This window comes from Gambusia affinis, linkage group LG04 (assembly GCF_019740435.1).
Source record: "Gambusia affinis linkage group LG04, SWU_Gaff_1.0, whole genome shotgun sequence".
Lineage (NCBI taxonomy): Eukaryota > Metazoa > Chordata > Actinopteri > Cyprinodontiformes > Poeciliidae > Gambusia > Gambusia affinis.
The window spans coordinates 12,485,263-12,510,318 of NC_057871.1; the positions used below are offsets into that span (position 1 = coordinate 12,485,263).

The 25,056-nt window shown below is 37.5% G+C and overlaps 1 protein-coding gene across 5 annotated transcripts in view; it reads left to right on the forward strand.

Annotated features, from left to right (window-relative positions):
* The first annotated feature begins 222 nt into the window (after positions 1–222).
* LOC122830212 (alpha-1,6-mannosylglycoprotein 6-beta-N-acetylglucosaminyltransferase B-like) overlaps positions 223–25,056 on the forward strand; it is a 115,654-nt gene continuing 90,820 nt past the window's right edge. For all 5 annotated transcript variants that reach the window (XM_044115386.1, XM_044115385.1, XM_044115387.1 and 2 more), the window contains exons 1-2: positions 223–726; positions 7,976–8,088. In XM_044115386.1, the coding sequence (XP_043971321.1) occupies positions 659–726; positions 7,976–8,088 (181 nt within the window). In that variant the 5' untranslated portion in view covers positions 223–658. The remainder of the gene's footprint in view (positions 727–7,975; positions 8,089–25,056) is intronic.

Here is a 25,056-nt window from a genome sequence, read left to right on the forward strand (position 1 = left end):
CACTTGGGGTAATATCCTCAAAGATTTTCTGTGAACATTTTATACAAAAATTATACAACAATCAAAAGAAACTAATAGATTATATTCTCTACTGAATTCATACGGTATTGTTTGGTAGTTTTAGAAAACGATCCTTCTTGTGTGAGGCTATTATTTTGAAAGTATCAACCGGATGCGGTAACCTTTACCTGTGATAAATTACATGGTGATAACTGTAAGAGCAACCCGGCAGAGCAGTCAGAGTCGCTCTGGCTCCACTTTGAAGTTCAGCCCTTCGGGGAGCGGCTTCCTCTCAGTTTCTACAGAGAAATAAAACGCAGTTTGGAGTAGACACACATTTTATCTCATGGTCTTGACCAGAACGCCTTATTTGTTAAAGACTTCGTTCGGACGACGCTCTACTGTCCTCAGTCATAGCGTCTGCTTAGCGTTGAAATAACGCTATAAAATAAGAGAAAAAAACGACCCTTTTTTCCCAGTTGGTGAATGAAACTTTGTGTCATTCCCCACGGAAGGAGCGAAGACGCACCAGCTGGTTACTGAGGATAAAGCGAGCTGGAGGACGGGGCGGACCGCTGGATGGGACTAAGATGCTCGCTCCGCTCAAGTTCCAGGTCGGGAGGTTAGCAACCATGTCAGTGGGGGTTCGTTTTGGAAAATGATTGCTGGCAGCATCGACGGTAAAATAATGGTCAGAAGATGCCTAGTAACGTTCAAACCATTCAGGTAAGAATAACAAAAAGAGGAAAATTTGTGCTTTGTCTTTAGATTTGTTTGCTTTATGTCTACGTCTCAGCTGTATTCCAATTGTTTATCTCTTCAGGTTTTTCTGCTCACCACTTTCATGAATTGTTAGCCATAAGGGAAGCTTATAATGCAATGCATTGGGATGTGGAGTGAAGGTGTGTGCATGTGGACTCCAGATGTTTTAGTTTGTCATCCAGATGATTTAAAGCCGCCTCCATATGGAGACATCGACAGCAAACAGCTGCAAACAGGGAATTAAGTCTTGTTCCGTAAATAAGGCTGCGCTCCACTCACTTCCTGCCTGTGCGGACAGCTCTCTTCTGCCAATGCGTGTGGATCCTGTTGTGTTTAAAATACACACACGATAACCTAAAGAGTTGATACTTTATTGCTCAAACCATCCTCAATTAAAACGCTTTGTTATTTCATACATACACTGATTAACCACAACCTTAAAGCTAGTGGGGAGTAAAAAGGAGGCAGAGTTTTTCAAACCAGCTGCTCTTTAGATCAGGGGTCTCTGACTGCATTCCTCGAGAGTGGGAGTCCTGCAACTTTTAGATGTGTCCCTTGTCCTTACATGCTTGAATTACATAGTGACTCTGCATCACTGGCTAGTGTCAAGCTCTACAGAGCTCTGCTAATGAGTTCATATCAGAGTCAGGTTTGCTGAAGCAGAGAGACATTTAAAGGTTGCAGAACTCTGGCTCTTGAAGAATGCAGTTTGTCACCACTGTAGAGGATGGGATTAAATGAGTGCATGACAAAAACTAATTATCTAAAGTGGGAGTCCTCCATCTACTCCTGGTACCCAGTGTTTAGGGTTAGGCTACCAGCTCAGAAGTTCAAAGAAGCAATATTGAGTTGATTGTTTAATTCTAATAATATAAAAATAAAACAGTGTTTTTGAAATAATTTCTTCTTTACATCAAAAACAAAAACTTTTCAGTATTTTGGAATTTAATGTGACAAGCATACACAGTGTGCTTCATGGAGGATGTGAAGAATAAATGGTTTTCAAAATGTTCCTTACAAACAAATATCCATATAGACTGGCATGTGTTTGCATTCAGACAACCAACTGTCTTCAGAAATCACATTTCCAGTGATTTGTAATGAATGCACCTTTCTCTTAGTAAAAATCCAGCTATTCTGTGAAGTCCTCATTATCAGGAAGACAAAGGAATGCAGCGGGAAGGTCTCAGGGACAGTAGAGGTTCAGTTTCCATGAGGAAAACTACTGAAAAATGTACAGTCTAAACCAGTGTTTCCCAATTCCAGTCCTTGGGGCCCCCTGCTCTGCATGTTTTAGATGTGCCTCTATACCAGAACAGCTGATTCAAATGATTGCATGACATCTTCTGCAGCCACCAAGTACTGCAGGAGCCTGTTAATCACCCAAAAATTCAACCAGGTGTGTGGCAGAAGGGAAACACCTAAAACATGCAGGCAGAGGGGCCCCGAGGCCTGGAATTGGGAAACACCGGTCTAAACTACATCTAAATCAGGGGTGCCCAAAGTCAGTTCTTGAGGGCCGGCATCCTGCATGTTTTAGTTCTCTCCCTGGTGGTAGTAACAACCTTTTCAGCATGTCAATGTTCTTTTTAGGCCTTCTGAGCCATCATTGGATTCAGGTGCATTGAACCAGGAGCCAGGGAAAACATGCAGGATGCTTGCCCTCGAGGACCAGTTTGGGGAACCTTGATCTAAATGGAGGGATCTTCAACTCCAGTCCAGTGTCCTGCTACTTTTAGAAGTGTCCTTGCTTCAACACAGCTGAATCAAAAATCAGGTCATTAGCAGGACTCTGGAAAACCTGATTGTATACTCACAAGTTAATTCAGCCATTTGATTCAGGTGGTGTTGGACTAGAGACACACATAAAAGTTACACCACACCGGTTCTTGGACTGGAGTTGAATACCCATGTATGATTATTTCAAAGCATATCCAGATGTTACAATGGACCGGTCTAAGTCCAAACCCAAATCCAAACAAGAATCTGTGGCTAGACTTCAAAACAAACAAGCTTCCAGTCTGACTGAGCTGGTGGTATTCAGCAGAGCTAAATGACCAAACATTTAATTTCTAGATGTACAAAGCTGGTTGTGAGACAACCCATAAGATTTGCAGCTGTAATTAGATTGAATGGTGCTTCTGCACAGTATTGACCCAGAGCAATACAATTGCATATCACAATTTGCTTATTTTTGTTTGCAAAAATAAATGCAAAACATGTATTATTTTTCTTCCATTTCAGACATATGCAGTAATTTGTGCTGATCTGTCATGTACTCTTCCAATAAAATACATCACTAGGCTGTTGGAAAAAACAGGAAAACATTTGCTTGATTGTTGATTTCTACACTTGATTAAACCAAAACATGTTTCACAATGCAGCCTGGCATACAGAAACTCCAAGTAATATGCTCCTTTCATGTTATGAATTTAGGACAGTTTTAGTTGCAGGGACAGTTCATAAAAAACGGCGCAACCAAAACCTACGACAGCTCTCCCACATGCTGCTTAAAATACTTCTAGAGGCAAAATCTGATAAATCTTGTTGTGCAGAGAAACCTGATGGCTGATAGCACATCTCTGCCTCTGATCCAATTACAGAGAGCCAAGCATTTACTTTAAGCCTGTTAATTAAAGCCTCGTCAGGCAGGACCAAGACCTAATCCTTTCATATCACCTATCTAAGGCCACTTTAGAAAACCAGCTAAATGATATTAGAAGAAAACGATTACCCTCGGACACCATCAGACCAGCTGCGGCACACCCACATTAGCTGCTGCCTTTGTCCCTGCTCTAAATATCCACGCAGGAAGCAAGCTGGTGCAAATATTATGCTAAGAAAATTACACTTAGCTGAAAAATTTGCCCTTTGTACCATTTCCTCTGTGCAACCTTTTCTATCTTTTCCAATGTGTCTCAAGATTTTTTTTCTTCTCAATAATCCGTTTCACAGAGAATGATGATAAAAAGCAAATAATAGGTCTGCTGAAGTGAGAAAAACAGGTACTCTAGTTGAGGTCAGCGACTTTAATTTGCAGCTTTCACACTTTATGTGGACAGCAGATGGTCATACAGTGAATGCGTAATCCATGCAGGTCTAAAAATTTCTGGGTCATGGCCTCATATTGATGTCGAATAATCTCTGAATTATAATCACCATATGGGGTTGTGTTGGTTGGAATTACTGTATTGGTTCTCTTTGGCATTTTGCAAATGAATGAGCTATTCTAACACATTCCTCAAAATATCTGGAAGCAGATTGTATCATATTCCTGTTTCCTAGGGGAGGAAGAAAGGTAAATGAGAGAGCTCAGTAACTGATGAGATACTTTACAACTTTGACGTAAGCACTGTCATTTCCTCCCAAGAGTTGTTGTCTTTTGTGTGCGAGTGCGTGAGTAAAGAAATATTACAACCAGAAGTGCTCATTCACATGCTGGTACTTGATTTTTAAATCCACTTAGTGAAATCTAGAGAGTGTAATGTCTGTAGTTACATAAGGTTGGCTAACAACCAGATTCTGACAACTACCGTCGTACCTGAATAACTGAAATTATGACTGCAAGAGTTTTGGGGCATGTACCATTCAGCTTTGCGTATCTAAAGGATGAAATTATGTTTCTGCAAAAAAAAAAAAAAAAAAAAAGGAGAGAAAAGCTCAAGTTCTTCCTATGGACTCATAATTGTGTTAAATTCTGGACTTTGACTGGGCTAATCAAACACACAAATATGTTTTGATCCAAACCATCCTGGCTGTATGTTCTGGGTTGTTGTACTCAATCAAAAATTACATTCACAGTAAAAGCCAGTGATTATACACAGAACCAGTAAGTAAACATTCAGGAATTTTGCATTAATTTGGCTCCAATTATTGTTGATTCATGGCTGGTTCTATAATATATAACTCTAAAATAAGGAAACAGTTTCCACAGTTGAAAGTTGGATCTTTCTGTTGCTCTTAGCAATTTTCGTTCACTCGACCGAGACAAATCGCAATCTTTGTTTTGTGATCCCTGTTAAGAGACCTCTAAATATTTCTAGCATTCAGGATGTGGTGAATTTACTTAAAACAAACACAAAAATGACAGTGACTTGCTGTTATTCCAGTGTTAATCCAACATTTTATCACTGTGGAAATTCAATGGTTTTATTCTGTCCTAAAGTATCCTAAGTGAAATTAGCTCAAACATTTTCCAATTTTTTAATGATGGTTTGTTTATATGAGCATACTGCTAATAGTATTTGCTTTGGACCAGTAAAGACTAGATATATGGTTAACGACAACTTTTTCACATATATCTTTTCATGGATTATTGTTCTGAGCTGTGGATGGAAACCCATTTCTTGCAGCATCAACAATGGTGAAAAAAAGTATCCTGACGTTTTGCGTGACTTTGCTTGCTTATCCTTCCAGAAAGTGCCATCAGGCGTTGCAGAGGGCTGTTCAACGGTCCTGCCTGCTTCTGATTATGAATAATTCATTTTTTTCTGGGTTAAGGTTTAAGTTTTTGCCACAAAATTCAAATTGTTCTTTCTCAGCTATTTGTCATTGTGCGCATCTCTGTTTCTGCTCTAGTTTATTGCTCCAAGTCTGGATATTTACAGAGCTGTACAAAAGTTTTCATATCCTATGTACTTTTGTTTTTTCAATACAGTTTTGTTTCAATCGTATCTTTTTTGGAAAGCTTTTAATTTTTTTTTAGAAGAATGAATCTCAAAAGTGTCAGTAAAATGTCTTGTGACAACATTTAAATATGAAACTATTGCTTTACACTTCCATATAGACCTCACACTTGAAGGTTTATGTCTACTATTTACAAAAAATGTTTGAGTGAACTCTGTTCACTTATTAGGGGATTTCTAAAGGAATTTAGGGGTCTCTGGATTTTACTTTGAGGTGTGAGATTAAGGGGGTTGAATTTATATCCAGGGCACATTTTTAGGTTTTTTGTTTATTTTTTGGTGGGGTGGGAGGGCATCGAAAATCAACGTGTCATTTTCCCTCCCCTTTACAATTATACAGTCAAGCACGGCTTCTCACAGTCCCTTAACTGCTTTCTCTTGCTTCGTTAAACGGTGGAGCAGTAACCATTTTAAAAGCAGGATTTGACTCGTTAGTCATGGAGGCTGACTGGCATTTTGTTCACTGGATGAAAATCCCAGGCAGCTTTTCCTCCGTGTTTCACTGAACAATCTTAACATAATAAGATAACCCTTGATCCATAGATGCTGTATAGAGTATCCCAAGTAGGGCAGGATTTAAAAGATCTTTTTGGTCTTTTAAATCAAAGATCCCTTAAGATCTGATCCTTAGTCTTATTTTATTTTCTATTATGGGCTGTAAGAGCCTTTTAAATAGAAGATCTATGCTGCAAAGAGGAGCTGAGCAGAAGTTACTGTCTTACAGGCTGATCTGGATTTGAGCCAAAATTCCAGCTGTGTGTGTAGTCTATCAATGTGTGAATCCAGATTAAAACTGCAGTAGGTAACTTTTATGATTAAAAAATATATATATATTTTTTTAATTTCTTAAAACTGTCACCATGTCGTGGCAGTATAACATGAGACAGATTTTTGAAAAGGTCAAGCTCCTCTGCTTCTTTCTTGTGGACCTTCTGACACTTGCAGAAATTCACAGCTATCACAGCTAAGCTCTTGTGTGCATGCTGCAGCTTTGCTAATAGCAGAGAAACAATTTACCGTTACCGTTACATCGGTGGCCATTTTAACGAGCCTGGGAAGCAGCTACCCCACAGCAGAGAGCAAGAGGGAGGATCTGAGCAGCGTGAACCCAACTGTGGGGAACGCTAACACATAATGTTTTTCTAAGACATGAAGTAATTGTCTTTGAAAGACTTTGGATGGGAGAGTCCATCCATTCTTTTCCATCCTACATTTTTTCCCTCAGGACTTCATCCTTTCAGATCTTCTGTACAGCTTGAAATTACTATTGAGGTGTAATTATAATTCTTGATTACTTTTGAATCCTGTGTTTTTCTGCATCAACTGCAACTTATATTAGATAATGTTCCACTCTCTCACTGACAGAAGAAAAAAATGGATTGACATGCTGGTTTTGAGCTCCACATGGGCAAGGCTTTCCAAATGTATTCACATACCTAGAACTGCCTCATGTCAACATTATAACCACAACAAGCTGTAAAGTTGTATTTTATTGGGATTTTATGTGAAAGTCCAACATAGGGGCACAATAATGGAAGTGCCTATTTATGAGGTAGTGGGAAATTATTCCAGGGAGTGCATCTTTTTTCTCCTTCAGTGGTGAAAGCTGTGGTTCTGCTGCAAACCTGCCGAGGCCGTGTGCACTCAAATCTGGCCTTTGTGGAAAAAAATAAAAATAAACTGTTGAAAGAAAGACATGAACATAACATCATGTTTCAGGTTTGCCATAAACCTTCTGGGGGACACAAGAAACAAATGGAACAACACATTCTGTTCAGATCTCACCAAAATGAAAGTTCATGCAAAATACTATGTGCCTTGTAAGAGTGACATTGCACATGACCCTTACAGACCTGCTACAGTAAAAATGTTGTAGCGGAAGCGTCATAGTGAAGGGATGCTTTTGTTCAACACAGAGATGGAAACTTATCAGATTGAAAGAGAAAACAGATACGGCTAAAAACAGAGAACAGAGCCTGCTAAAAGGTACAAAGGACTACCAACAACCAAGCAAGAGCAGAAACAGAATGGTTTAGATCAAAGTATGTTCATGTGTTGGATTGGCCCAGTCAAAGTCCACAACTAAATCAAGTGAAGGACCAAAGGGAAGACTTCAAAAAATATGCTTACAGGTGTTCTCCATCCAGTCAGAATGTACTTGCGCTTTTCCTAGAAAGGAGATTGGTAAAGAATTTCAGATCCATTTTATTCTCTTTCATTTCAGCCTGTAGACTTGCAGCTACAATCAAAGCTTTGAAAAGTGTGAATACATGAAACTGAAATTCAAATCCACATCCCGTTGCTCAGAAATGTATTTGAGTTATTTTGTTTAAATGCTGCATCCTCGTACTTTTACTTCACAAATATTTGCTACTTTATGACGAATCGCTGCATCAAATTATGGTCAAAATACATCCAATTTGTGATTGTGACATCAAGAGTTTAATGGGTGTAGCTGCTATGTCCAGTAAATACATTTACCTTTTGTCATCTTTCATCTGATCTCGCTCTCCTCTCATGTGTTACAGGATATTTGTGGTGGGAGTGGGCTTCTTCAGCCTGTGCTTTCTAATGACCTCTCTGGGGGGGCAGTTCTCAGCCAAGAGACTGGGAGACTCGCCATTCACCATCCGTACAGAAGGTAATGACAAGTGGTGTGTTTGTGTGTGAGCAGCTGTATTTCTCTGACTGCATGTACAACTTCACTGCACGATTATGCTAACTATGGCTGCATGTATGACATAATTTAACCATGGATCTCCACGTTTCCAATTATATAGAAAACTGGATTTTGAAAACATTACTTAAAAACAGTTTGTACTGTGGATAAGATCCTGGGCATGATGACGTAGATTTATAATAATTTATAAAACTCCTCCTTTTCCTGCTACCATGCACATTTCTGTTTCTTGTAATTATGATGCTTGCCACTGATAAAAACACTTTTACAATTAGAATAATGAAAGTTTCTGCTTCCCGTAAACCTCATATTTTGTCTCATTTCAACATGTTTAATTGGGATTTACTTGCTAAACTAGTACAAATTAGTTTTGTTTTTTTATGAAGTTGAAGAAAGTCACTCAATAACTTCAATTGAAAAAAATTATTAAAAAAATATTATTTAGCTGATAATTAATTGTTGACATTTAGAGTATTTGAGTTGGGATTGCTGAGCATAAATGCATACCACACAGATTTTACTTTCTAATGTTTTCATTTTTCCTTCATTTTACAATCCTGTAGTATTTTGAGTTGGTCTGTGGCATAAAGCCACTATAACATTCTGTAGCGTTATGTGACAAAATATACAAATGCTGAACGGGTAGAAATACTTTTTCAAGGCTCTGCATTAAGCCAAAAGCGACCTCTAATGCGTTTCTCTTCTCGCTATTTAGTCACCAGACCAAAGAAATCGTAGTTTTCCTTCAGCAAAAATCAAAACTCATCAGTGAGATGTCATTTTACATTGTCGATATATCACATGACCAAAAGCGTGGGCTGGAATGGTATGGCAAAGATGAAGGACTCCTGCTGTAAGAGGTGTGAAGATTGAAAGTCAGAGGTCACGTTTTATGGAGGCCAACCGGTTCTCACTAGGACTTGTTAAAATAAGATGCTTGCAGGGCATTTCCACATGTTTGCTGCATGTTTGCATCCCCAGCAGGGGCTGGAGCCAGCCGTGGGTCAGTGTGAGTAGGTGTTAGAGAGACTGCAGAAGATGGAACAAGTGTTGTTTCAGAGTGAATCATTCAGCTGTTTGTGCACAAGAACTTGATGTCTTTCAGAAAGAAATATATTAAAGCTTGCTGCAGTACGTATGTGTGTGTGTGTGAGCAATAGAGCAACATGGGGATGAATGGCTAGGTGTGTGTTGGGGAAAGTCATTTGGGATTACAGTTATAAATTGAGATTTCTAAATCTGTGAGATAAATTGGGATTCATGTGTGCGAGTCAGTGTTTGAGTAAAACGTGCTTGATTAATCAGCCATTCATGTGTTGCAGCAGGAGAAGACATCTGGAGCAAGCTCATTAAAAACTGCACAGTCTCCAGCTGCATCCACCTAAAGGAGTTAACAGTGTGTGTGCGTGACTGTGTGTTGATGTACATTTTGTTTTTACCACTTATGTGCTTAAATATCTAAAAGCTATGTGCAAATGATGCTCCTACGTCTGTATCTGCTTCACTTGGGTGAATTTGTCTGTAAGTTCCCCAGTGTTTCTCCACTCCCCTCTGTGCACGTCACAGGAGTCCACTACCTTTCCTGCCTTTTTACTCTTGTGTGTGTTTGCGTGCCCATGTTTGTGATGAGATGGCTGGAAATTGGCTGTTAAATGGGGCGACGGCAGCAGTGTGGGACAAGATTGAAAGCAGGGAGACCAAGAGACTGATCCATCTGCTCTCTGCAATATCAGCTCCGCAAAACAACTGGCCTTTGCATTAGGCCGCTACTCGCCACCTGCAGTGCAGTACACACACACACACACACACACCCACACACACACACATGCACACCCACACCCGCACGCTTACAAACACACAGAGAAAGAGAGACGGAAGCAGATAAAGGCGATAAATGCACATGGTAATTTTTTTCCACATTTTTTTAATTTTTTTATACATTTGACATGAACATGTTGGTGAACCTTTGACTGCTGACAGAAAACTACAAAGCTTTATTTTCCCTTTTGTTAAAAGATGAGTAAGAACATATTTAATTGGTCATTTTGGTAATAACTTTGGATGTGCTCCAAGAGGTTGTAACACAACAGCTGGAGCTATCTGTCAAAAAATCTTAATACGCAAATGGAGACCAAAGTACTAAAAGAGACAATATATGTGTTTTAATTGCCAAATTATATCTTTAAGCAAATTTCCTTTTTATGAGCTTGTAACTTTAAAAACAAATAAGATTTTCATAAATCAGGATTGTGGAGTTGAAACATTGCAGATATGTCAACAGTTACTGCAATGTCAGCAAGTTTTCCAGCAAGTGAGAAAAAGTCAGAAAAACTGCTCGCAATATGAAGCTTTTTTTATTTGTTTTAATGCTTAAAATCTTGACTGCTTGCTCTGTCCATCCTTGCTGACAAGCAGCCCCTCGGCTCTTCTGACAAGAGTCTTAGTCATTCTAAAGTGCAACAGAAAAGCCTTTATGAAGCATATACTCTGGTTTCAATGTTAAGTGAATTGTCCCCTTTAAGATTTAATCACTTTCAGAAAAGATGATTATTTAGGTGCAAACTGTTTCTTTCATGTTTTTATTGCTTCACATTTTCGTATTTTTCTTTTTCTTTTTTGTCATGTTTTGTTTTACAGATTTAACTTTGGGCTTCGACTAGGCCATTCCAAAACCTTCCCTTCTTTTCTTAGAGGCAGATTTTCTGGTTTGCATTGGATCATTTTCCTGCTGCATAATATCAATAATTGAAAGCTGGACTTTTTCCTTCAGCATTCTCTGCTGAGGAGCAGAACTAAAAGCACTGGAGTTTGGGAGCAAAAGGTGACATTTTCCCCTATTTGGTCAATACTTGTTTTTGATTTATAAATCATGGATGTTATTTTTTGCCCAGTTTTTTTTATTGTTAAATGATGCAAAATTGGCCTGAAATGAAACAAGTGAAACTTGCAGAACCTTAAGTGTTGTGGATTCAGTTGTGTGTCAGCCCTTGTCAACATAATCATTAGAAGTAGCTTTGCAGGCTTTTGGAAAACTTCTTGTGTTCTTGAAGTTTTTTTGTTTTGTTTTATTTTTTTTAATAAAAGATGTGTTGCTTTATGAGCCCTTTTAGCCGTTTGTAAACGGATAAAAGTGTTTGTTGATCTTACAGGATCAGGCAGTATCGGGGTTGGTTGTGGCTGCTGAAATTGAGAAAATGTGTCTAATCATGGTTAATTAATTGTGAATCTGACTGGGAGGGTTTACCTGTGCTATGATTGTTTTGATATTAAAATTAATTAGATAATTTGAAGGGTTTAAGTGTGATAAAAAGCAGAAATGAAAGAAATCTGTAAGGGAGTAAATACTATTTTTATAACGCTGTATGTGAAATTTAATGGATTCCATCTCATACTCAGCCATTTGTGTACATGCCACAGATTGTCAGCCACAGTGCTGATGCTATTATTGTGTCTTACCTCGAGCTGCATTGATAGCAATTGTTTGGGCATTAGCTGCATTTTGTTGCCACCTCTTGCATCTGTGGATTATCAGCTTCCACCAGAGATTCAGAGTGCTGAGTCTTTGCTCAAATCCGCCCTCAGTGCCTCATCAAGAGCCGAGAGCCGAAGATGGAAAAGGGCTCAATAGTGAAAATGAAAAAGTGGGGTTTTGTGGCAGGAGGTGGGGAACATAAATACGTCTCTGTGTATCCCTGAGAAGCATTAAGGTTACATTGATCCCAAAAGAGTCAGAGAAGATTTTGGCTAAGTTGCTGTGGTCAAAAGCCTTGCATTAGAGCTTATTATGATGTTTATTACACCAAGGACTGCTGGAAGTCCCAAAGCATGTCTCACAGCATTTTTCTGTTCAAGTATAAAGATTTAAACTCTTCTTGCCAAATGGACACACATTTTAAAAAAGTATTTGTCAATCAAATAGTAAAAATGATCCAAAATAGAAGCTGTTTGTTTAGTAATAATCCTGTGCTTAGTTTTAATCAGAGTCTCAGACTAATGACTGCTTCACTTGGATTCAAGTGACTACCATCAGCTGGAAAAGACTCATGCCTGTGTGTCACGTGCCTAAGAGATATTATGATTTATGTCCTGAGAGACACTTGGTTTAGAATTTATACTGAATGATTAGTCCACAGACTTGTATTCCTTATTATTTATCTTACAGGGGATTAAGGTTTTAACAATAAACGCAGCTCATATCCAAATTTTGGGAGAAAACAGGAATACCCATGTGTTGTTTTCATACATTCATGTAACTCCTAAAGTGTTAGATGGTTAGAACTTGAACAAAAATCCCAAAAAAAGACTAATTTGTCATTTGTTAATTGCAAAATGGTGGTTAAATTCTCACAGCTAGGGGTATATTTATTTATGAAAGTTATATTTTTCACCTTAGTGCACAATAAAAATGCTCACCATCACTCCAACGCTAAAACACAGATAACTGGCCTCACCAGGCAGATGCTGGGCTGCTGCCAGTGAGAACCTGTTCCTTGGTTCGACTCAGACATGGGCTTCGTCTCCAGGGACGACGGCACCAGTGGGTTGTAGGTCTTGTACTAAAAGTGTTGCCAAAGAGTCATTAGCTATTCGTCAATGCAGATGTTTTTCTCTGTGTTCAAGTTGAGTGGAGCCAATGTGGTTGTATTGGTCAGGGTGTTTCTCACATCCTGAACTCTGATACTGAACCCAAAAAATCCTTTTTCTGTCAAATGTGACTCCATTTAATGAGGAATAAGCAAGCTTTCAAACTGTCTGAGATTTATTGGCAAAATATATTTTTTCAACAAACAACCAAAAACTAATTTCCTTGTTTTTCTAACTTTGTGGCAGATTCATTTATATTGACCACCCTGAAAAATATAGTAAACCAACTCTTTTTGCGAAAGATAATATGTATCTGGTGCTGCTTATTTCCGCCACGCGGAAGAAGAGTTTCCATTTATAAATTAATATAGTGCGCTATCTCAAAGTGCTTCAAATATACCAACAGTTTGATTTGGCAGCTACTTGACTGCAGCGTTCCCAGTGCAGCAAACAGATAGCTGCATGTCTGTTGCTATGGAGATAAAATCCAATGCAAGAAAAATAAACTTTTCAAAACGTACAATAGTTCAAATAAATGTATTTATTTATTTATTATTATTATTATTATTTAAATTTATACTTCCATATAAATGTATATTTCTATATAAATATAACATGTATACATTTACATATGTTAGATCTCAAACAGTAAAAATGTAACCCTGTAGATCAGCATGGGTAAAAATTACATCCCAGTGTCTATAAAAACTATTACCCTTTTTATTGCTTTTACAAATCAATCATGATCAAATACATTTGGCTCTTTTGATTAAAGAAAACAACAAAACACCACCCAAAAAACAATTTACAAAAGTGAAAACTTATTTCTACAAATGTCAGTTAAATTAAAAATATGTAATATAAAATAAGTGACTTCGTAAAAATTCAGATGCATCTTTGGTTGCTATCAGGACCTTTGCTCTATCTATGCACCTCACACTGCGTTTAAGGCAGCAAGTGGCCGGGAGAGAAACTGCAACACAATTACATTTTGGAAATCCAAATTGCTGGCTGAAGTCACAATACAGAGTCTGTGTGGATTGGTCTTAATCAGGCTACACATCTGGATACTACAATTTTACTTCATTCGTCCTTCTAAAACTATTCAGGCTCTTTCAGGTCGCATAGGGATTAGCTGTGAATAGTCCTTTTAAAGTCCTGGCACAATTTTTGTATCAGATTAAAGTTTTGGCTTTGACTGGACCCGTCTAGAACATCCATCATGTCTTCACACCATTTCTGTGCAGCTTTTGCTCGATGCTTCTGGTCATTATCTTTCTGAAATATAAATCTACTATGAACCAGTAGTTGTTTTTCAGACGGAAACAAATTGTCCTTCAGGATTTCCCAATATTTTGCTGCATTCATTTGAATCTCTGTCTTCACAAGCCGTTCAGTGCCTGATGCCAAGATGCATTCCCACAGCATGATGCTGCCACCACCATGTTTCATAACAGGGATGGTGTGTTGGAGTCACCAAACATAACATTTTGCCTGACGTTAACAAAAAAAAAAAGTCTCATCATACCTAAAGACTTAAACTTTTCATTTACATGCTTGTCTTGTCTTGCTTTAATGGTGGCCACGGATATTTGTGACCTTCTGGACACAAATATCCTGATGCTACAATCATCACAGACTGGTTTTAAAGGGGATGAATATTTGTGCACTTGCTTAAATTTTTATGCTTAACATTTGTATTTAATCATTGTTTTGTAGGAATTGGGTTTCAGTATAGTATAAAGTGAAAGGGTTTTTTCTCATTTTTTTTTGTAAGAGTGCAACATCTAAGGGGGTGAATATTTTTCATAGGCGCTGTTTTCTCTTATGCACCAGTTTGCAGTTGACTAAACACCACTGAGGAAGGTTTCACAGCAGTTTTTAAATACAGTAATGCTACATTCTTTGACAGCAGACATCTTGCAGCACACAGACAGCTTTTTACGACTAGCGGGTATCGGTGAAGCACATCACACACCCCCACTCTCTCTCTTTTTTTTTTTTTTCTGTCTCCCACACTGGATGCTCGTCTCCAAGGTACATTCCCTGCAGTTATGCTTCCTTCCCATCTCTTCATGTTGAACAAATCTGGCATGGCAATCTTCTTCTTGTCGCTGATGCTAGGTGCAGCTGGGGAGTCACTTAGGGAGTCAACTTTATCAGTGCAGTCATTGCCTCAGGGCTCTAAAAGGACTGTGTTTGTGTCTATCTGTGGGTTTAACAGTTTATGAGTCTCTCTGGATGACGGTATCAAATAAGTGCCAAATGTATAACATGGCCAAAAGTGAGTGAGTGAATGTGTTTTTGTGTGTTTGTTGGAGTTTGTTTCTGTGGGGGGGAAAAAAACAACAAAACAAAAAAGCATCTCTCTTTGTACTTTTATCACAGCTTTTCCAATGTAATTGTTACTATATAAGTTACTATTATTTATTTACATATTTGTTACTATTACAGCTCCTCCATTGGAAACTCTGGAGGAGCTGCAGAGATGTGTAGTTCAGGCGGGAAAACTGCTGGTTTTCTAGAAGTTGTTCAGAGCAGATTGAAACTTGAAGAGAACAAACTACAGGCTAATCCTGGGATAAAACTAGTTAGAGACTGCCATACACTTATTACAGTGGTGCACTTTTACATTTTAACCATAAACTTTCAACCAGAGCTATGATGTAATGATTTAAATACAACCATATAATATGGCCTAATCAAAGCCCAGGCTTAAATCCTTTTGACAGTTTGTGGGATGACTCAACAGCTGATGTTCAAAGATGCAATCTGACGTGGCTTGACCTATTTTACAAAGGACAAAAGATTTCAGACTTGATATTTTCAAAGGAGGCAGATGCTGTTTGCAGCTGCAGTTCTAGTTAAAGCTAGAGTATGTCACTTTTATGAAATATTTTTTTACATAGTTATTGAAGCTGTCACTATATCCTGAGAGTATGGCATCAGATGGATAATCTGTGAAAGCAAATTAGCTCTTCTGCCTTCTTTCGATGCTTCAAGTGCTAACTAGAACCAACCAATAGGAGCCCAGAGGCAGGTCTTGGCACTTGTCAGTCACAATTTCATATGGCGCCGCTCATCTCCCTTGTCCCTTTACTCTCTGCTACCACTGCATCTTTTTTCTATCGGGAGCTCTTGTTGTAAGTGTAAGTATTAACATAGCCACTGATGACAGGAGATAAACAGTTTTCCTGTGATGCTAAGTTGTTGTTTTCTATCATTAGCACATTAGCATAAATTAAGACACTCCTCCTGGCTCTGATTGGTTGTTTTTGGTCGGGATTTTAGCAGCAATTTTAGCTCAGGGTAGTCGATTGATCGTTTCACAGATTATCAGCCTTATAATAAACTGTCACTACATGGTGACAGCTTTAACAAATGTGTAAAAAAAAAAAACATATTCATCATTAAGTTCTATGCTGCAGCTTTAAAGATGGTTGGATAAAGTATTAACTCAGGAGGCTGAACGCACAAAAACTTCAGATTTTTGTTTGTATAAATATTTAGAACATATAATTTTTTTATTATTCCACAATTAATTCATAAGTATAATCTCTATTTTGATCTGTCACATAAACTTATAATAAATTCAATGCACTGATGCCAGTATGAAATTGCTTTTCTCCTATTAAAAGGGAGAGACACGAGCAAATTCAAGAGATTTTTTTCTTTTTTTGCTGAGCATGTGCATGCACCTTGCAGCTGTGATTAATGGAGATCTCAGCTATAGTCGCTGGTGTTGGATTTGTAAATTAGGAAATCTCCTGTAGATGCAATTCAATACTTTACTTGTCAGCATACCATTAACAAGGGTTTCCAAATGATTTCTCTTGAATAATTGTATTACTGCACATATACGGGGAAGTGGATCAGAACTACAATATTAGTGAATTTCAGAGCTGAAGTGTATAAATTACAACTTAAAGACTTCTTAATGGCAGCTTGGACAGAAGATATGTTGTTGCCTTTCTCAAGATTGCAGAGTTGCTCCCTGATCTGCATCCAAGATTGAAGCCAAAGAAAGCGTTTTAATTAGAATAAAAAGCAAATAAATTAACATAACTGGATGGTTTAAATGGTTTACCTTCATTACAAAGATAACCTTTTAGAAAGAAACAATTAAGGTAATATAATTACATATAAAAAAGAACTTAGTTTATCTTATTTGATTTTATTTATAATTCATAAGTCATTGTTTTTTGTCATCATGTGTTATTCTTTTATCTCATACATATAAATAAAAAAAAAAATCAGTCTCAAGCAGTGACGCATTTCTGATTGTCACTCTGGATTTGAATGTAAAGATGTCTATGCCTGAAATTACCACTAAAAGTTGGCGGAAAGTTTGGCTGCAAGAGTCACTTCACACAGGACTCAGACCCAGCTTTGCTCTTCACCGTACAGTCTGACCCAGTACGGAGAGACTGTAATGTGCTAAATTTAGAAAACCTCCTTCTCTGTAAAATATCTGTGTAAGATTTTTCACTTCTTTTTTTCTACATCTTAAGACACTGTCCTGATCCAAAAACCATGCTCTTTACATCAGCTGCACTTCTTGATTTCACAGTGCTTTGAAAAAAAATATACATTTCCACTGACCACAGCATCATAAAACCAACAAACACAGCAGACAGGTCAGGGACAAAATTGTAAGAAATTTAAAGCACTGTAAAGGTATAAAACAGCAAGCAGGCTTTAAATGTGTCACTTGACATGGATCAACACAGCATCTAAAAAGGCCAATATTATGGCAGAAATGCAAACCTACCAAATGATGAATGCCAGTTTTGACTGAGAGTTTTTGTCTGTGTGGTGATGAAAACACAGCAGTTCTCGACATCTAACTGACAAAGGTTTTTGGTAGAAAACCTGCATTTCCTTAGGCTAAACCTTCTAAAATGTTTGGAGATGGATGAAAAGGGTGGCTTAGAAAACAGATGGTACAGGCGTCATGTCCCTAGTGATCCATTTTCACAACATGGAGCAACAACTACAGGAAACACTTGAATCAAGGATGTCTAGAGAATATTTTTAAGTGTTTGCTTTGGGCTTTTTTGAGTAATAGTCTTATACTTTTGTTTAGCTAATTATGAGCCTGCTTGAGTTTAAATGTCTTGGGGTTTTTTTCCTATCTTGCCCTCGTTTCTTATAACATTTCAAAACACAGCTTACAACACTAGCTTAATTCAGTGATGAGAAATGGTAATCCTCAGAACTTTTTCCCAGTTTTAATGTTTTGATCAGGAGCCTAATCGCATGCTCTTCACACAAGTTTCAGAATCAAGCAAAAAAAAGCATGTTCGGAGAGGCTTGTATCTTTCCACAACCCCTGATTTGTGTTTCTGCGCTTTCTGCTAGTTTTGTTGACCCTCTTGGCAAACCTCAGCCAGATGACTGTAATATTTTCCAAATTGCTCATAGAAATGCATAGACACAATGATTTAAGACCCTAGAAGTTAGAACCTCTGTAATCCTGACCTCGGTGCTTTCACCCTGACGTAAACGAGAAACATCTCTATAGCCCTTTATAGTTATGTCTCATTGAAGGTTAATCTGCAGTAATATGCTGCCTCAGGTACCCAGCCTGTATCAAGCTGTCTGAAGGTTGCCAGGGCATCATTTCCTCTTCTGTGAGCTGTTTATTTCCTCTGCTCCTGACTCAGGTGTGCTCATGCTTTCCTTTCTATGGAAATGTCACATTGGTGCAAAGATTTATGCTTCTTTTTTTCTGACAGTTTGAAAAAGGTGTTGTGTGTAGACAAAGGAGTTGTATATCTCATTAATCTTCCTCTGTTTGCCTATTAAGACCTTTAGGTTGTATTTGCAATTTTTTCCTTTTAAAAGGCTTCTGTGCATGAAAATAAAAACAATGTAAAGTGATAATCTTTGTATGTTTACATAATAAATGTTTCTCCGTCAAACTGAAATCTGTGCAGGCTGATTATTTTCATTGAACAGAGAAGTGCACATATAAATAAGATTTGAAGGCTACAACGGTTCTGAACACAATGGTAAAATTAAACTGGCTGCGGTAGACATTGGTGGAAAGCGGAGCGAAGCTGATGTGAGCAATGCGTGCTCAGAGTGTTATAAATAAATTATGTTACCATTGCTGATTTTAGATTAGCAGCACAGTAAATCCAGTGTTGCGTATTTACTGTATCTAATGTGCTTTGTTGGAATGGTGCACATGTAGCAGTTCAGCGCCTGTAAGGGCCACTGAGACTATTTTAGGAAGGCCGTTAGGAGGATGTGACATGTCGCCAAGGGCAGCAGAGATGTAGTATGGATGGACAGACAAGGAGAAATATAAGGACGAGGGTGATTGCTTTGAGAAAAGTTAAGATTTCTTGGCTCTGCCTGTTTGTTTTGCCCTCCACACAAGGATGTTTGATTTGTATCATATACTGCTCTAAGCTGCAACTTTCTTTTCATCTATTACTCTTTTTTTTTCCTGTTTTTCTCTTGCTTGCATGAGATGTTGCGGCTCAGCTGTATAATGAGATGTTGATCATAAATAATTTGCTCTGCCAGTTAGATACAATAATTATGTCCAACTACCTAACAAGTAGAACATCTCTACTGGACATTTTCAGGGAATGAGCAGTAAAAGTGCGTGATGTGTGAGCCTCAGCAGGGGCTCAGCTGTAACTTAGCCTGACCAAAATAAAATCCAGTTTTTAAATTTTATTTTTCAGCTGAACTATTGATTATATAATTTGAAAAAATAAGCTTTAAGGTTAAGGAATCAGCTTATATTTTAGAACTATGAGTTCTGAAATGCAGAATAAAATAAAACAAATTTAATTGGCAGCTCATTGAAGGAAGATGGGTTCATTTTTCATCCCACTTCAATATGCATTCTAACTCTCTCCATGTCTATCTCAATATCTTGTTTCATAATTTTTGCACGCAAAGAATGAAACCTTATTTGTTGGGGTAGTCTTAGTTTTATCTAAATTTATGCTCTAATTTTCTTAAAATTAAAGAACTTATTGTTTTGCTAGAAAATTTAGAGTCACAAATAATTGTAGCACCAAATGATAGTAGATCATATAAATTTAGATTACCTGAAACATTTAATTGTGTTAAAATGAGGAGAAACATCCTGGGATCCAGCAATCGTGTTTTAAGTCTGTTCAGTGTGTAGAAGAAGAGCATTGATGCCCCTTTGTGATTCAGCACTGCCCCCTATCAGTGTGACACGGTACTTTCTGCCTCACACTGCATTCATATCTGATCAGAAAGACTTAATAAGTCTCATACATTCATTAAATATAAGACTGAGAACCATCGACACATGCAATACATGCACCTACTGCCTGCTGCATTCACTCTGTGCAACACCAGAAGTGAGGCACATCTCTGAATCTTTATGGGCTTCTTGTGTTTTAACAATTGATGCATAAAATTATGTTGTATAAATTAATACATTTTTGAATGTAGATGTTAAAATCATACAAAAAAAACTCCCCAACAAATTTACAGAGCAGTGAATTGGGAGAATTGATTTCTCTTACAATTGTTGGTACCCATTTTCCTTGTCATGACGACCTCTGCTGACACTGGTCACCACTCCTCATTGTTCAAAGTTATTGAGTCCAAATACAAATACCTAGTAACCTTGGTTGATCATTCTCTCCTTAAAATCTCACATGAAGCAGATGTTTTTGGTTTTTTTTTAAATCAGAACCTAAAACTTGTTTTATTTTTCAAAATCATGTCTGGTATTTCTTTTAGAGCTAAGAAAAGGCCTGGATTTGTATTGATCTTGTCTACCTCGGTGCTTCTTAAGTATTACCACAAATCCTTAAACCCAGATTTATCACGGTATGCTGTAACATATTCATTATGGTTGATCAGATTTTGCACAAATTGTAGGTAGAAACTTCAAAAGCTACTTGTCCTCTCTCTCTCAAGCTCAAACCTACACCTTTTAACCTGACTATAAAACATCTGCTTGCTGAAAATCAACCAGGGGAAGAAGGTAATTCTTGACAAAAATAACAGTGTAAAAAGTTTGAACTCCAGTTCTCACTCTTGACATTCACTAGACAGATGAAGCTAACCTTATGCCGTGTAGATGCGTCTTAGGATTTGTGTGTGTGGGTTGAAGGAAAGTGACTGTCAGCACCAGCGCAGAGACGGATTAATCATGTCTGGGATGAGCTATACAGCTGTGCCACTGAAGGCTAGAGTAGTTTGGTAACGAGATCAGTAAGAAGGTGAAATCTGGGATGCTTTCATTTCAGTGGGTGGAACAAACGTCAAAACTTTGCATTAGATTTTGAGGAGAATGTGATACAAACCCTCCCATTATTGTTTTTGTTTGTCTGTTTAAAAATATGCTCAAATTCTCTGCTTTCTCATCTTTTACAGTTCGCTTACTACTTTGCCACACAACTTTTAAACAAACAGACAAATGTGTCAAGCTCTACATAATCATGCGGCGGCAGTGATGAAAGCGCTGATACGCTTTGCACATCCATCAAGGGCTAATATCAGCCACTAGTCCTGACATACACAGACTCTCTACCCACTGATTGCCTCATCAAAGTCATCATCCAAGAACTATTTTTATCTTGAGTCGGTTGTTGTTTATAAAGGTCTGTTTTTATCTGCAGTTTATTTTTGATAAGAGGTGCAGGCTGAAAGCAGTAAGTTATATTTTGTACCTTTAAAGCATGATGTTTGTGATTATCCTGTCTTTAGTTTACTGAAAAATAGAGATGTTAAGAAGCCAGGCTTTGGCATATTTTATGATAAAGCTGTGCTTTTGCCTTGTCATGACTCAGTAACTAATATATGTATGCATTTGTTGACATACTGTGTGCATAAAGTCAAAGATCAGCAGGAGCAAAATAATCACTTTAGGGCTTCATGCTAACATGACTCACACTGATGCACTTTTTTCTTTTAAGCATCTGTTTAGAAGAATATGAAGTTGACCGTAATCGTGTCTTAAGCTGTCAATCCTTAGGCTCTCTTCCTCTGTGGAAAACTTTATACTACGTTACCTGTCAGCTCACATAATAGGGCCCATCTATTTTTCCGGAAATATATATATATATAAAAAAAAACTACCAAAGCCCGTTTTTCCCAAATGCCTCATCCGTTGTTTCATGTCATGTAGCATTCAGAAATTGTCTGCTGAGAAATGCATCACTTTTGAAGCGGAACGGTTTTAAAGGCACATCTATTTTCCCCACCAGAGAGGCTCACTTCAAAGTCAGTGCAGTTGGGTAGTTGCTTTTCCAAGATTTACATCTCAGAGGATGACATTACTTCTGTTCAACGGAGTCACAGGGCAAAACTTGAAACAACAGTTAGACATATTGCTTTTTATGTATTTATATAATTTTAACCTACAGAGTCTCAGGACTCCTGGCTAACATTTTGCATGAGTTGCACTGATTGATGATTCCTTTTCAGTTGTCAATATTCTGGTCCACAACAACACTATATCATGTTTTTGTTTTCAGTACAAATTAACATTTGTGAAAATGACTGATGCAGGAAGAAAAGGTGTAGATTAATTAGGGCTGCATAATGTGGTATTCAGGATATTGTGTGTTGTGAATACATTGATAAATTTCCTATGTAATTTGCAGCCCTTGGGCAAATGTCTATTACATATCTGTAAAAAAACAAGATTTATTTTCTTATTAATACTGTTATCTATAAGTAACATGACCTGAAACACATTCTCTGTTTGGAAACTGCTACAGCTAAAACTCTTGGGCTTGGTGCTCTCAGTTGGTTTATTGACACTCAGTTTAGATTTTTTGCTGAAATCCGATTTATTTTGTGAGTCAGTAGTGCACAATGAAGTCAGGCTTTTGGATTGATAAAATTATTATTTCTCCTTATGATGGATCCAGCTTAGGAAATAAATGTAGTAACAGTAGAAACACGGGGTGTTGCAATGACATTATATTTACTACATTGGTTCTTTTATATTCTATTTCTTATTTTTATAGATGTATAATTCGTTTCACACTACTTTCATTAATTTCCCAGAAAGATACAATTTAATTTGGCAATTCAGTAGAAATTAAAATTGAATATTTAATATTCCTGGAAATATAGTTGGCAATTTAAAGACAAAAGACATAATAAATAATTTAATAATATTAAATTTTGCATGGGAATTTGCACTTTGTTTCTTTCAAAACCAAACCTCAGAGCTGGTTCCACAATAGTCAAAGCTTAAGGATGTGCATGCCCTTCTTTGTCTGGAAACACAATAGCAACCTCTGCAGTAAGTTAAAACCTAGTACATATATTGAAGACTACATATTTCTTACAAGTAAACCCCATGGAAGTTGCCATGTATCAGCTTTTATTCAACAGCTTCTCTCAAAAGTGCTAAGTCAACAAGTCTTTCCCACTAGTCGTGGCAAACAGGATTATATTCTTTGCTACTTCTTTCCTTAAATAAATTCATTTTATCCAATCACGTTTCTAGTACCAGATGCCTACCTCCATCTTATGATGTCTTCTGGTTTAATCAGTGTGCTGTCCCCTGGCTGATTCTGGGAATCAGCCTTTAAAAGTTTTTTAGAAGTTATTGGCTGATGTAACAGCAGAGATATTCATTTATTTCCTCTGCATTCTAAACAAATACATTAAGACATAAGCAGAAATAAAATGCAAATTATTGCTTCAAGGTACAACTCTTGCCGGTACATTTTTCCCTCTAAGCCAGTGGTTCCCAAAGTGTGGGGTGCACCCCCTGAGGGGGCGCAGTGCCATTGCAGGGGGGCGCGGGAAGCAGTATGGATGAATGAAAAAAAAACAAAAAACAGTTACACAAAAGTGTTTCACTATAAAGATGGTTTGTAGTGTGTTCTGTTGCAACCCGAAGTGTGGAATAAACTTCAGTGGAGTTTGAAAACAAAGTAACGATGTGTGTGCCCAGTTTATTTTTATTTTTTGGAGGGTGAGGGGTATTGTAATCCAGAAAATCTTTGGGAACCCCTCCTCTAAACAATTGAAACAGTAAAAGGCAATTACACAGCTATTGTTTGGAATGTTAATGTCTAACTTTGAGTAGAATGTGCATGTGGGTGTGTTGGTCCTGATTTAAATTTCTTAATTTGCCTTGGGAGATCAAGTAGGATTAATGTATTTTGATTGATCATACTCATTTCCTTAATGGACCTGCCCGAGGCAGTCTTTGTGACTCCCACTAGAGTCAGGCTATCAGTCTATGCAGAATGAAATGTGTCCAGCCCTGAGCATATGGATCCAGAAATATGAGTCAGACTAGAAGCCCGTCAGGCGATTGTTTACACATCCAATCTTGTTGTCTTATATTTGTAAGCTTATAGGATATCAAAATAAGTGCCAGCCCACAGTCTCCTCCTTTCTGTTTCACACACACACTTACAGCTAACTACCCACAAGCTTTCAGAGCGGTTGAGCACTGACAGTTTTGCAAATCGATGAAGAAAATTGCCTGGAGCTCCTCAACACGGCTTTGTGCAAAAAAATCCTTGTTACGTTCAGATCTAAAATAAATGCTTTTAACAGATACAAATATTCTACATCTACATATCTGCACCCAGCTGTAGTACAGTACACCTCCTGGGATATTTTTGCCTGAGTGAATAACTTGTAATCCACACTTCACCTGTTGTGTACATAGGTGTTGTTTTTTCTTCCCAACTGAATCTAACCCTATTGCTAGAACAGTGAAATATAATTTGCTGTCATGTTTTAGTGTGGTTTGTCTCATAGAAACATTTGGATCTTTAACAATTCATCTGTATTAGTTTGTTTAAGAACTTGCAAAAGAACAGATGAATTGGATTTGAACTAAATGTCTTTAATTTATAACTTGCAACGAATACTGCAAGTTGCAATAATTAACCAGTTTTTGCCATTGTTGCTACCTGATATGAATGAAGCCAAAGCAAGCAAACTGCTACCATGAAAAGTCTCTTCATTTCTTCCTGTCTAGCTTGAAGCAATTTGAGATTTGATTAAGGAATTTATGGTAAAATGCAAAAAATAGAAATATTTGCATGAAGAGTGGAAATTTAATGCATAGTTTGGATTCAGGGAAGCTTTAACAACATTGGTAAATATGTTCATGTAATAATTTTTTATGGTGAAAAATTAGGTAATTGCTTAATAAATACTTCCATGCTTTCTTGTGCAATAAATAAAAAAAAATGTTTAGCATTATTCCTAGATTCCTCTAGTAAACGTTTACTGCTGTACCTCTTATCTTACCTTAATTGCATGTGACAATTTTTGAATGGAATATGTCAATATACATTGTTTTCATTATTTCAAAATGAATTTCCTGCAAGCAATTGAAGATCCGGGTAGTGC